Below are 14,667 nucleotides of genomic sequence, written 5' to 3' on the forward strand. Positions count from 1 at the left end.
TTCTATTACAGCATCTCTTTTGCTTCCTCCTAGTTCATTCCATTATGCTAGCACGATGTGCATTAAATCTTTACTTCAATCCGATAATAAATAATAAGTAATCATGCACTCCTCAATATTCATGGAATGCTGACTATATGCTTGGCACTGTGCTTATGTGTTGTCAGGGACACAAGGGTAAACAGTCTGCCTTGTAAATCTTTTCCCTAAAAGGGGGTGTGGGGTGTCATTTTGAGGATTCTTGTTTACTGTTTTGGTTAAGTATTGAGTATAATGTCAATAAAAATATTAGTTTTTCCTTAAGATTTATAGTACAGCACGTTGCCATGCCTGTTGCCATCCTAGAATCAACCTAGTAGGTAGTAATGATTCCTTATAATTCTGTACACCCTGTCTAAGTTTCAGCCAATGGAATGTTAGCAGACGAGATGTGTACCATTTCTGGGTTAAAGTTTTTAACAAATGGGAACGTCCCCTCTATATTCTCTCTCCTTATGCTGGTGGGATGACGAAGACAACAAGGCCCTAGAGGACAGTGAAATCCAATACATTAGACTTGGTCATAGGGGAGTCCATAGGGCCAAAGGGATGTGCCCACCCAGAACCCACACTCCTACTTCTAGATCACTCTCCAGGTGACTGAAGGTTCCCTTTCATGATCTGTATGGACCTCTTCCCCAGGCTGTATTCCCTATGGGACCATCCACTGGAGTGTGGTCCACAGTCTATATGGACCTCATCCCCAGGCTGTGCTCCTTATGGTGGGACCATCCACTGGAGTGTGCACTCCTAGGCCCAAGGGATGGACAAAGGTGGCCGTTTGCAGGGGATGTGGATGGTGCTTGAACTGGGGTATCCTCACTCGTGCCAATGAGGGTCCTTAAAGCAACAGACAGCTGGAGATAAAGGGAAGAGAGCAGGCAGGAGGGTGATATGAAAATTTGAGGAGTCTGAGAGTTCTAAATGGGAACCTGGCCTTCCAGGCCATTATGAAAGTACATTTGTCAAGGAAGGATGACAGAATATATTTTCTTTAAGAGTTTGTTTCCAGGACTTACCTGGTGGCACAGTGGTTGGGAATCCGCCTGCCAAGGCCGGGGACACGGGTTTGAGCCCTGGTCCGGGAAGATCCCACATGCCGCGGAGCAACTAAGCCTGTGTGCCACAACTACTGAGCCTGCGCTCTAGAGCCCGCGAGCCACAACTACTGAGCCCACGGGCCACAACTACTGAAGCCCGTGCACCCAGAGCCCGTGCTCCACAACAAGAGAAGCCACCGCAATGAGAAGCCCGCGCACCACAACGAAGAGTAGCCACGGCTCGCCGCCAACTAGAGAAAGCCCGCATGCAGCAACGAAGATTCAGTGCAGCCAAAAATAAATAAATTAATTTAAAAAAAAAAGAGTTTGTTTCCAAAAGCTCTTTAACTTTTAAATATTTGGTATGTGCAGGGTTGCCAGATAAAATATAGGATGTCTGATTGAATTTGAATTCCAGATAAACAATGAATGTTTTCTTGGTATAAGTGTGTATCTCAAATATTGCATAGGACATATTTATACTAGGAAATATTCACTGTTTATCTAAAGTTAAAATTTTATCAGTCATCCTGTATTTTTATTTGCTAAATCTGACAACCCCAGTAGGGTCTCCATTTGTATTCTTGCCAGGAGCCTGTGACTATTAGGCTGGGACTAGTGGAGCCACAAGACGGACAGAGCCCGGCTTCTGGATTCCTAAATGCTGGAAAGCTGCCTGCTGACCAGACACTCATATCTTGGACTGTCACGGGAGTGAGAACTCTTACTGTTTTTGACCCATATATTTTTAGGACTATTTATTATAACACCCAGTAACTATTACTACTAAGCCAAGAAAAAGTTCTGCATTTCTCACTATGACAACTACGAAAATCTCCAGGCTGGGGAAAAAAAGCAGAGCTTGTGGGAGCAGTATGCCAACAGAGGGAAATGCCCCCCTCCAGGGACCAAACTGCCTTCCTGGCAACATCAGTCCTTTGGGGCTCTTTTCTAGAGGCCTGGGGCTGTTTTACAGCTAGATCTGCATTGGAACCAGCCAGAGTGGAATGTCTCTCTACCACCGTGATAGATTCAAGGCGCCATGCTCCCCTGTAATGTTTTCAATAATAATAACATGTATATATAAGAATGCATATAAAAATAAAATGTCATCAACATTATATATGCATATACATGTGTATGTATAAAATGGCAGCTAACGTTTATTGACTGCTTATTATGTATTAGGCATGCTGCAACTAGCTTCACATGGATTATCTCATTTAATTCTTTTAATAATTTTACGAAGTTGATTAGCATTCCCATTTCATAGATAAGGAGACTGAGGTAAGACAGGTCTGAAACCATACAGTTACTGAGTGGCATTTGATCACATAATGTCTGATCCCCAAACCCTGCTTTTGTAGGGAAAAGTTTGTGCTTCAGTGGAAAACTACATTTTCCAGATCACACTTTACCAGATTATTGGATTCTGATTCCATGGGAGTAATTTTATAACTCCGTAAAATGTAGACAGCTGATAGCAGTGCAAAACAGTAATGAATTTTGCCCAGTGGAGGGACAACCTCTCCTTCTATGGAAAAACCAGGTTTGTGTCCATTTGTACATTCATTTCAAAATTGCTTTATTTCATATGAATTTGTGCTTCTTTGGCTTTTCCTTCGAAGCGGTTATAACACCTGTCTGGTTCTTTCATTTAATTAATGAGGTAAGTAAATTCTTTGATTTGTGTTCATTTGGTATCTGCATGAGTCATGATTTTGCTTTAAAAAAAATGATCCGTTAACAGTTTAACCACAAGACTGTCAGTGATGGCTGATGGATAACAAAAAAGGAAATAAACACATAGTAACTTATAATTCTGTAAACTTGTGTGTGTGTGTGTTCATCCTGTTTGGTTCTTGGTTACCTGTTATATGGCAGAGGTCATCTTTCCCTGACTAGGTGGGCTTCAAGAATGTCTCAACCCCCCAAAGTCCAAATGTAAGAAGACAAGGCCAACAGAGAGTCAAAAATCACTGTTCGCTTCTAAAGCTTACTTCCAAGTTCAGCCTCCTGTCTGAGGACCTGCCTCTCCCCCAAGTAAATGTCACTGGGATGGCCCATGGCCCCTCCCAGGAGGTCCAGAGGGGACTGCCCTGTGGCCTCCACTGCAAAAACACCCCAGACTACAGTCAGCCTGACTCACAAAAGAGCAGTATATACAATTAAATGAGTTAATAGTTTTAAAGTGCTTAGATTAGTGATTATATAAATGCCATATAAGTGTTTGTTAAATAAAAACACACACATTTGGGGACACACACACACACACACACACACACACACACACAGATCCTTTTAAAAAAAAGAAATCGGGCTTCCCTGGTGGCGCAGTGGTTGAGAGTCTGCCTGCCAATGCAGGGGACACGGGTTCGAGCCCTGGTCTGGGAAGATCCCACATGTCGCGGAGCAACTGGGCCCGTGAGCCACAACTACTGAGCCTGTGCGTCTGGAGCCTGTGCTCCGCAACAAGAGAGGCCGTGATAATGAGAGGCCCGCGCACTGCAATGAAGAGTGGCCCCCACTTGCCGCAACTAGAGAAAGCCCTCGCACAGTAACGAAGACCCAACACAGCCGTAAATAAATAAATAAATAAATAAATAAATAAAAGAGAGAGAAGATATCCAGCACACATGCCAACCTTTCTGTAAGAAGCCTCAGGCTAGTAAAAAAGTCCAACACATAAAAAAAAAAAAAGAAATCACCAACCCTGCTGACTTCCACTATTCATGTTTGTTTTCTTGGGATCAGAGAGTGTGAGTGTGCAGGGCTGTTAGGTAATTTCCCAGAGCTCTGTTCAGGAGCATCACTAAAGAGAGCTTTAACGCCCAGTAAGATAATCCTGCCCTTTGTGGCCCAGGCATTCTAACCAATGGGTGAATAAATAACTATATCACCCACGAAACTAAATGTATTAGAACCCTGCAGTCTGGGAGAAATACCAGCTGCTTTGTCTCCACTGGGTAGGAATGAAGACATGGCCTGGCAGGGCACCTCTGATCTGGATACTACATCGTCAAAGGGAGGCACAGGCCAGGCGCTGACAGCCAGGGTTTGCACGGCCTTTTGGGCCGTGAGTTGGGGGTGGTGATGACTCCTATCATGCTGGCCCTCCTGGGGCTGGTGAAGGGGAACAGCTAGACACAGGATAGAGAGAAAATAATATGGAGCCTGACAGGGGTCATCAGGCTGGACAGTATCTGTGACCTCAGCACAGCAATGAGGCTCTAAAAAGGAGGCTTTCTTTCATGTTTAAGAAGACGTATTCACTCCAGATGCCCCTAATGTAGTAGACAGTCTTCAGACCCCAAATGTGGGAGATGAGTACAGGGACCCCGTTTGTGTGTGTGCGTGTGTGTGTTTTTAATAATTTTTTTTTAAACATTAAAAAAAAAAGAAAAAGAAAGAAAGAAGACGTATTCATGAGCATGCTACTTCAAATGACCAGGACAGACATACCTTGCTTTCGCTTTCATTGGACAGAATTTCCAGGGCTTCCAGGTGTGACAAACCCTGATACTCATCAAACAGCATCCCGTAGTGTGCGGTCCTCTCGGCCGTGAGCTGCTGCGCCAGCCTCTGCTTCTCCTTCTCCTTGGCTTCCCGCAACATCTGCACAAATACACAGTGTTTGTAAACTAAGTGTACGCTTAAAAGCCGCATTTCCTGCGGAAGATGTTGGGGGAGATGAGCCCTGACTTGGTACTTGTGAAGAGTAGGTTTCAGTCACTGTGGAATTTCTAAAAAAATGACTTTTTGCATTGATCTTACTCACAGTTTTTTACATAATATTCCACTTTGAACTTTTCATGTTCATATGTACACAGCAAAACAAAGCAAAAATTCTACACCCAGGAAGAGGACTGAAAAGAAGCAAAACAAAAGCTGAACAGTGGTTTCTACTGAGGTGTTTTCCATGTGTGTGATGAATCTTATTTTTTTAAATGTCCAGATTTCCTATAATGAGCAAATTTTATGTACACTGGGAAAGTTGAATCTATTGTGACAGGATTAATTGCAACTTGTGCACCTAGGCAGACTTCAAATCAGAAATAAGCTGGTCTGATTTTGAGTTATTTAAAAATTTTGTGTGTGTGGTTATTAAACATCTTTGATGAAAATAATTAATAAAATATAAACTCATAGTGTATTCCTCACCAGATACTTAATATAAATATAAATATTAATATAAATAAGAATGTTAGCTTATCAATTCTTTGATAGATTGGTTTTGAGAAATACTGTGAACCGAGTTCCTCTCCAGGTTGATCATTTTTCTCGTTATTTTTCTGTTGATTAAATAATAAGACAGTAAAATAAACACAAGTCCATCAGTTACTCTTAACTTCCTGCCTTTGCTTTCTTCGATTCTAAGCATCTTTTATTTGCTTCCTCATCAAGGTGACTGTGGCACTTAGTTTATAGGGTTCTCTAATATCTGTGAAGAGCACCATAAATGCATTGGCCACCACAGGGTCACAAGGGGCAGATCATGAAAGAATAGATTTTGGTTTTTTATTATGTGTCAATAAACAATCAGCTTCATTCTCCTTTTTGGCTCTTGAGGTTGTTAACCCCAAACCCACCAGGCTGCAGACAGAATTCTCCCTCCTGCCTGTCTTTAAGACTAAATAAGTATAAGACCTGAAAGTTTTCAAAACAGCCCCATCAAATCATCCCTGGGAATTGTTAACATTTACAATAAAACCCAGCTACCCCACGGATCTCACTGGCTTGGTGGTGGTAAAATAAAGTAACAAAGTGACACTGAAATTGCTTTCTTTCCTACACCAACTTCCATCTCTAAATTCTAATTCAGGTTAGAGGGGAAAAGGGATGAAATAAAAGGTAAAGGGAAACTGTCACTTTAGAATGATGTGGATTCACCCAAGAAATGGAGAGTGAAATTAAAGTGGCCTAAAGAAGAACTCACTGGCTTTTGGGGAGCTGCTGCTACATTCCTTCTGGAGAAGAAAAGGAGATTGGTTTAAATAGCAGTGAGTGAGTCTGGCGTGGAAGACTTTGGGACAGAAGGGTAGCTTTGGAAACTTACACCAGTGGGATCTGAGAATCACCCTGTCCCCATGTTATTCAAAGAGTAAGACAGAATCCATGAGAAACTTAGGGAGGGCATGCATGAACATTTCTGATGTCTAGAGTTATTTAGTGTGGATTGGGAAAAACATAACAGATGTCCCTCTCTCAGTTGATGGCAGCTTCCTCCTTGTAGCTGCTCAGGCAAAAACCCTGGACTCATCCGTGCCTCTTCCTTTTACCTCATACTCCATATTCAGTCCACCAGGAACTCTGGATCGACCTTCAGACTACACCCAGAACCAGCCTTCATCACCACCTTCATGGCTTCACACCGCTCTGAGCCACCACTATCCTTTGTTTAGATACCTGCAAACGCCTCCTGAGGAGGCTGTGAGAGGGGAGCATAAACGACCAAGAGCCCCGAGGGTGCGCTTTGAAACCCACTCTTCATTTGCACTGAGGTCATGCCTCTTACCACCTCCCCCTGCCAATCACTGGTGCAGCAGGGATGTTAGGGCAGACCTTCTCCTGGGAGACAGAAACTCCTCTGACAGTGGACTTTGGCTGAAGGACTCTCCCATGGCTTTGCCAAACCTTCCTTAGACTGCACAGCAGTCTAGGATGATTGCACCCAGTCTCCTTTCTTGTTCCCCTCCACTGGGATCAGACTTGCATTGTGGTCTGATGGCTCTCCCCCAACTCCCACAATTTTCTCTCACATTGTCATTTCTACCAATAAAATCCTTGCACGTTTTAACTTACCTTGGCATCTGCTTCTGGGAGGACGTAGACTGATACACACTCTAACTGGTCTCCCTGCCCTTCACCCTCCCCCCAACCTAGTCTATTTTCAACACCATAACTAGAGTGATACTTTAAAAATCAGATCTTGTCACTCCAAAACGTTGCAATGGTCTCCCCATTTCACTAATAGTAAAGTCAAAGGTTCTTACAAATGCCCTCCACGATCTTCCGTCACCTGCTCCCCATGACCACTCTAGCCTCATCTTCAGCAACTCTCATCCTGGCTCACTCCTCTCCCACCACACAGCATCCTTGCTCTTCCTTGTTCATCCCAGACACTCCTGCCTCAGGGCCTTTGCACAAGCTGCTCTTGCTGCTTGAAATGTGCCTCACCCAGATTCTGCATAGTCAAGCCCCTCATCTCCTTCAAGTATTTGCTCAAACGTCATTCATCTATCTTCATGAAGTTCTCCCTCACAATCTGACTTAATACTTAACCTGCCCCTCACTCCCATATTCCTGATTACCCTCTTTCTGCTCTACTTTTTCTATTTTTTTGACAGCACTCATCATCTTCTAAAATATGAGATAATGTGTATTGTTTGCTTGTCCCTTCTCACTAGAACAAATCTCCATAATGACAGGGATATTTATCCATTTTGACCACTGATGTATCTCAAGTGCTTAGAACAGTGCCTAGCACATAGTGGACATTCAAAATGCATTGTGGAGTGAATGACGGAATGAAAAATTACTGTTTGGAAGGAAGCTGAAGTGGGTAATGGCCCCCCACATATTTTTTCTCCCCTGTCTATGAGGCTGGAAGTAAAGGATTTTAAGATGGTAGAGCCACAAGACGTGGGCTGCCCACGAACGCTAACACTATAGGAATGAAAGATAAAACTTCTTCATTTTAAGCCACATTGATACTTGGGTTATTATTATTATTTTTGGTTTTGTTTTGTATTTGTACAACATCTAGTGTTAATGGTCTGATTAATACAAAATCTATTTTCTTCTTTAAGGATCAGGAGGGTGATGGTCTAGCTGATCCTGCCAAGTCCCTATCTGGGCTGTAATATCACAGTGGTTGTATGTGGGTTATTCTGGAAGAGCCAAGAAGAAATAACCTAAAAATCAAACTTTTCAGGAGCTGCCACTAACCTGTTGCCAGTGATTGCTCCTTCGGGGCTTCCCAGCACTGAGCCACGGGAAGATGTGTTTGTCCTGCCTGTGAAATTTATAAGGTTCTGCATCTGCTACTCCTCATTTTGATAAGACATAGAGAGACGTGGTGTATCAGACTCTTAAGCGGGAAGGGGAGAAGGGGCATGATTGACACTATGGGGTCCGAGCTGGTCATATGTCAACTGAAAGAGCAAGTTCCGTATTAGAGTTTTGTATTTGGAAAATAAGATAAAGATTATTATTATTAATAATAAGATAAGATTATTTTTAATTTTACTGACTACTGTAAGTAAGCAAAACATAGATTAAATTCTTCATACCATATTTGTCAAGGAGGAACACTTTAGAGCTGGAAGTATGAGAGGAGAAGCCTAATCTTGCACATAGTAAGAGAAATATAAATTAAAATTCCAATGAGATACCATTTCTACCTGTCATCTTGACACATAAAAAAGACAATGACAACAACTAACATTCTTGGGTGCTAACTATGAGTCAGGTTCTATGCTAACTCATTTCATCCTCACAACAAAGCCATCAGTAGGTATTGATGTTCCCAGTGTACAGATGAGTAATCTGAGGCACAGAAGGGTTAAGGCATCTGCTCAAGGTCATGTAGCTAGAACGTGGTAGAGCTGGAATATAATGGTACTATAGGCTGAATGTTTGTGTTTCCCCAAAATTCTTACGTTGAAACATAATCCCCAGTGTGATGATATTTGGAGGTGGGGCCTTTGGGAGGTGATTAGGTCATGAGGGTGGAACCCTTACGAACAGGATTCATGTCCTTATAAAAGAGACCCAGAGAGCTCCTTTGCCTTCTACCACCATGCGAAGAAACTGTGTGAAAACGTCTGTCTATGAATCAGAAAGCAGGCCCTTACCAGACACTGAATCTGCTGCTATTCTGATCTTGAACTTCCCAGACTCCAGAACTTTGAGAAATAAATGTTTGTTGTTTATAAGCCCCCCAGTCTGCAGTATTCTGTTAGAGCAGCCCGAATGGACTAAGACAAATGGCATCAATGGAATCATCCTCACGAAATTATTAAGTATAATTTATACTTAATAAAGCAAGGTACAAAGGAGCATGGCTAGTATGCTAACATTTGGTTGAAAAAGTTTGTATGTATATATGTGCACATGTATATATATGTATATGTTTAGCTACATCTATCTATATAGTCATATCTATATACATATCTATATCTATATCTAAATCTGTCTATATAATGTCTCTGATAGAATCTGTAAGAAGTCGTTAACAATGGTTGTCTCCCATGATGTGTGGCTGGGGAAAGGGGTGTATTAGAAACTCAATTTTCACTCCCTGATATTTTGTGTCATTTGAATTTGACATGTGCTTTAAAATATCTATTAAAAAAGATAAATAAAAATTTATTTACTTTACTGACCGAAAGAACAAATCACAAAAGTACATAATCCCACCTGAGATAAGGAAACGGTTCTCTCCATGAGTGTCTTGGTCCGCTTAAAACCTGGGTCACTTTCTGCAAGGACATTCATAGTTTTCTTGCCAATGAATTCCAGAGCATCAAGACCACCTGTTAAGACGCTTTTACCCTGCCAATGAGATAATTGCACGAGATTAGGTTTTCATGTTTTGCTGTTTCGAGGCACTCAGCACCTCCTAGACTGCACTATCTTCAAATATTAAAAGCAATATAAAGTCACAATTTTTTCTCATCAGAAGATTTATCATCCATTTAATCCTATTTTCTTTTCCGTGGAAGAGCGTGTGTCATATAATTTGTAGGACATGCAATGTTATTAAATAAGGATGCTTAAGAAAACCAAAGCACATTAGGGATTAATTTTATTGGCTGTGTGTATGAATAGATATGTTCCTAAGACAAAAAATTAATAGGTGACCCAATTGCTGTTTTTGTTTGGAAAAATTTCAACCCAAGTAACAGAATTATTTGGAGCAGTCTATAAAAATGTCAAATACTCTTGCCAGTTTAGGGAATTCTTTAATATAGGGCCCTAGAGTGTAGGACCCTCAGGCTGTTTCACTGGCTCTTGCATACTTTCAGAAAGTAGCAATAACCGCCTATAATTAGTATTTTCATGAAATAAGACAGGTTGATTCCACGTGCTTCTGGCTTTAGAAATTGTTCTATTATGTAGTTAACCACTGCAAATTCCTTTGCCAGTCACTGTTTCTCTTTCAAAACAAAGAGTAAAACAACCAAGATTTACTCATAAACTGTACATACAAACAGAACTGCTTACATTTCTTTGCAACATCTTCTTTGCCTATACCCCAACTATACAACTACAATTACAATATGCATATATCTGTGTTTTATCTCACCTTACATGAGTTTGCATAGGTTATATTTTATTATTACATTATTCTTTATATGCATTATCCATTTTCATAATTATCATTTCAACAGCAATATTTGATTTCATGGATTAATATGCTTTATTAGTCATCTCCATCTTGGACATTTAGACTGGTTTCAGGTTTGGGAGCCAATCAATAATCACACTACAAAACAGATTTTTAAATGCACGTATTTTGGGAGGACTAGGGGATATCAGCAATTCACACTTTTGCATAATTTGATTTACTTTCTCCTAACATCCTGTGAGGGGTTACTTCAGTAGAGAATAAGATGGGAGAAGGAAGGATGAAGGGACTTTGAGTAAGGGCAGACTTGGTGGGGGGGTGTCTGGAGCTTGGGAAAAGGGAGAACCGGAAGGTTGGAGAGCACACAGAAAGGAATGTGAGGACGCTGAGGACAAACTCAGAGGGCCCTGCCTCGTGGCTCAGGGAGACCGTGGATTTACTTCCTTTTTTTTATTTTGGCCATGCCTTTGTAGCATGCAGCATGTGGGATCTTAGTTCCCCGACCAGGGATCGAACCCGCTTCCCTTGCGTTGGGAGCGTGAAGTCTTAGCCACTAGACCACCAGGGAAGTCCCCATGAATTCACTTCTTACGCCAGAGGTAATGAAAGCGCTCTGTCCCATCCCCAACCCTACAACCCTCCCCGCGCACCCGCCATGGGCATACTGGACTTGTACTGCTATCCGACTCCTAAAACATACTTGCTGACCCCCCTTCTCCCTGCTTAGTCTAGAGGACCTCGAGTAGCAAGGAAAGGAACAGTCATTTCCTATTTCTGGCATGCCCTGACGTGAAGTCTGGCTAAGACACCCCCATATGTGTGTCCACAGCCCCCTCTTCTTCCCATACAGCACTGCATTTGACAACTGTTAAGTTGCCTCCACCTTCCAGGATGTTATGCCCTCTTGTCTTTCAGCTTATGCCCAGCATCTAGCATAGCTCTTGGGATATAATGAAATCTAATTACCTTTTGTTTTTTTAATGAATGAATGAATAAATTGGACGTGAGCCATATTTCTTAAAAAACTAGTTATTTGGTTTCACACAGCAGAAAGTAAACCTTTTCTTTCTGATCCTGAAGACAAGCTAACTGCCTTATCTCAGTTGGGGTGCATCCCCCTTTATTCATTATTCATCAGTGTTTTGTTGTCAATAACAAGCTTCTTAAGCTTCTTTAAAAGGAAGGGGCCTGGGAAGGAGGGATGGGTACTAGGGTTATTCAAGGAAAGAGGAGAGTGGGAATTGGGAGGTAGGGATGGAGGAAGAATGTTGGTCTTAGTTACCTGGAAACACTTTAGAAACATGTTGGGGAATGTTCCTGATTCTTTGCTGGTATATATATATATATATATGTGTGTATATATATATATGTATATCTATCTATCTATCTATCTATATATATATATATACCTGAATCACTTTATAATTTTTCAAATTGAAGGTTAAGAAACATAGAGCATCTCAGAAAAACAGCTCTAAGAAAGAGCCCTCTCCCCGCAAACAGAGGCTGTCCTTGCAGCCATTGGAAAGGACACTGTTATATCACACTGAAAAATGTTCCTTCTAAGCAGCTCCCTTCTTTTAAACATAAAATATATTTCATTTTGTTCTTATCATTTTGGTTCCAAGGTTATGCCTACTCCGTGGGAGAAAGCATAACAAAATCATAATCCAAAGTTACGAGCAAGACCATCTTCTCTCTGATGTATCTAGGTCACTGGTAAATAGAAATATCAAAAAAAGGCACTGGCAGACCTCAGGGAAAACAGAGGAAGCAGCTAACGACTCACTGTGTTCTGAACCGCATTGGTGATGGCTGACAGCATGCCCCGAGACCCTGATGAAGGAGAAGTGGGTGGGCTTTCTGCAGGCCTCTGATCTGCGGCTGCAACTGCTACTGAAGAGAAAAACACCCTTTTAGAGTTTGTTTTGCTGATATGAACTTGGAAATCTATTTGTGCACATGGTGTAATGCAGCCCAAGTCCAAGAAATCCCCCAATAAATGCACCACTCACTTGGAGGGACTTCATTTGCAGTATCAGGTTGGGCCCCTTCGGAAGAGCCAGAATTCACACTATGAATCCGGAGGGTGGCCCCTGCTTTTTCCTTGACCGCTGTCAACCCATGACCTGTCAGGAAATAAAATATGGCTCAGAGATACAATAGAAGCCCACGGTCTGCAGGTTCCATAGCTCATCTCCCAGAGCTCTTGTAAGCTGTAGGTGTATATCCCGACTGTGAGAGAATGTGGTGATTAACAGCACAGACTTTGCGAGCCCTCAGATGTGGGTTCCGGTCTGAGATCAGTTTCACCATCACCCAGCTGGGTGACTTTTGAGAAGTTACCACCTCTCTGTGACTCAATTTCTCCACTGTGTTGTCGTGGGAGCAAATAAATGCATGTACAGGGCTCCCAGATGCTTTATTAGTCCCTCTTACTTCTCACACTAACTAGCAACCTGGGGTTTCCAACCCAAGATATTATCTGTGAATGGTATCCCTGTCTTACCCTCTTTCCTCTTTTCTATGCTTCTCAAGGCAGGTATGTGTCATTCATTTTTTGATTCCCTGCAGGCCTATCCTATTGTAGGTACTCAATTACCATTTGTTGAATAGAAATCAGCTGAGCCTTAACAAACACAAAGTGTCAGTCATTCCTTTAGTATGGTCTGTATGTGTGAGAGCAGGGTCTGGAGATGACATGTCAAGACCCAAAGGCAAGCCAGTGGGAAAACCAGAAAGGGCACTCAACAGCTCTGATAGTTATCTTAAGCAGTAACAGTCCAAACACAAGATGTAAGAATAGTCGGCCAGGATGAGGGGCACTGATTTTACTCTGAGTGGGGACAATCCCTATAATTCCCTGGAGCCCAGCACAGTGCGTATTCAACATCAATAACTGTTTAGTGAATACAGAGCTGACCTTCTCATCTACTCCCCCCACCCCGCCCCTGACACATACACACAAACTTTGGCTTGACAGAGAAATAGCCTTGTCTACATTTTATTTTGGAGCCATTTTTTTCTCCTTAGAGAAATAGTCTAGTGATGTCCTAAGCGGCTGCCTGAATTCTTGGAGAAGCAGCCTGGGCTGCCATCATCACAGCACTCACCTCCCCCTTAGTGCTCGGGGAGAAAATGAAAGATTCACTCAGGACCTACGCGACCTCAGGTTATTAAAACCCAAGGCAGCAGCAGTATTAATATCTGGGGGAAAAAGGCCCAAGTCACAGCAGGATTTCAGAGCCAAAGAGAACCATCTAGTTGTAGAGGGCACCATTCAAATGACTGACCGTCCATCTCCTGAATAACAGAAAGACATGGATGAACCCCAAACCCAAAGAGTCATATTTCATCAGTAGTAACCTTGCTTATCAGGGGGATCTTAACTTAATCACGGCACCGAAATTTGCCAAACTGACAGAGGACTAATTATATCCAGTGGGAATCACCTGTTATTATACACTAGAAAACACTGAAACTTAAGAAACATTATTTACAATGTTTACAACATCAATTACATACAGAAACATATGACTATATTCATGTGTAGATCATTAGACACAGTCCAAATTCATTACTGAGTTACTTTTAAAAAAGATGCACTATAACTGCTAAAAGTAAGACTCGATTCTCTCTAGCTTCCAATTAATTCAAAGCATTTCAATGGAAACTCACTGGAGGTTCAGTAACACATGTAAATTATGGGATATAATTATCTAACTTTATTATATACTGAGCTCATATTCCTTGACATCCTTTAAAAGCACAAATATTTTCAAAAAGGAAATAATGTACATCCAAATCTCCATCCATGGTTCTCATTTAGATTTCTGAGAGCTAAAATCAAGGGATAAATGAGTTTCAGAAGGCTGGTAGGCATCTGCTATATCTTCTTTGTGTAAACTGTACAAGAGAGATGATTCCATATCTTCCCTGAGACCATTCAGGGTTTAATGAACCTCACTGTCATTACCTCCTCTTTCACCTTCTCCATCCCTTTGCAGGTTAGAGCCATGTCTGAATCTTTTCCCCGGGAAGAACAGCTTCTCACCATCTCAGAACACAAACAACTATGGATATGTATGCATTACCTGCCTCTAGAAAAATCGCTTTGTTTCTGGAAGGAAATACCATTTTATGTGCATAATAAGTAGAATGTGTCTTTTTAACAGACATGACAATAGGCTGCTACTCCACCTACACACACACACACACACACACACACACACACAC

General features: G+C 41.8%; 1 protein-coding gene across 3 annotated transcripts in view; it reads right to left on the bottom strand.

The window, feature by feature from the left end:
• The window catches only part of FAM114A1 (family with sequence similarity 114 member A1), a 65,803-nt gene that overhangs the window by 23,710 nt on the left and 27,426 nt on the right, over nt 1–14,667 (bottom strand). For 2 of the 3 annotated variants that reach the window (XM_057546691.1, XM_057546688.1), the window contains exons 4-7: nt 12,447–12,560; nt 12,221–12,327; nt 9,501–9,635; nt 4,542–4,694 (exon numbers count right to left, since the gene is read on the bottom strand). In XM_057546691.1, the coding sequence (XP_057402674.1) occupies nt 4,542–4,694; nt 9,501–9,635; nt 12,221–12,327; nt 12,447–12,560 (509 nt within the window). The remainder of the gene's footprint in view (nt 1–4,541; nt 4,695–9,500; nt 9,636–12,220; nt 12,328–12,446; nt 12,561–14,667) is intronic. The other variant, XM_057546690.1, reaches the window with a different exon arrangement.

This window comes from Balaenoptera acutorostrata, chromosome 5 (assembly GCF_949987535.1).
Source record: "Balaenoptera acutorostrata chromosome 5, mBalAcu1.1, whole genome shotgun sequence".
Taxonomy (NCBI): Eukaryota; Metazoa; Chordata; class Mammalia; order Artiodactyla; family Balaenopteridae; genus Balaenoptera; species Balaenoptera acutorostrata.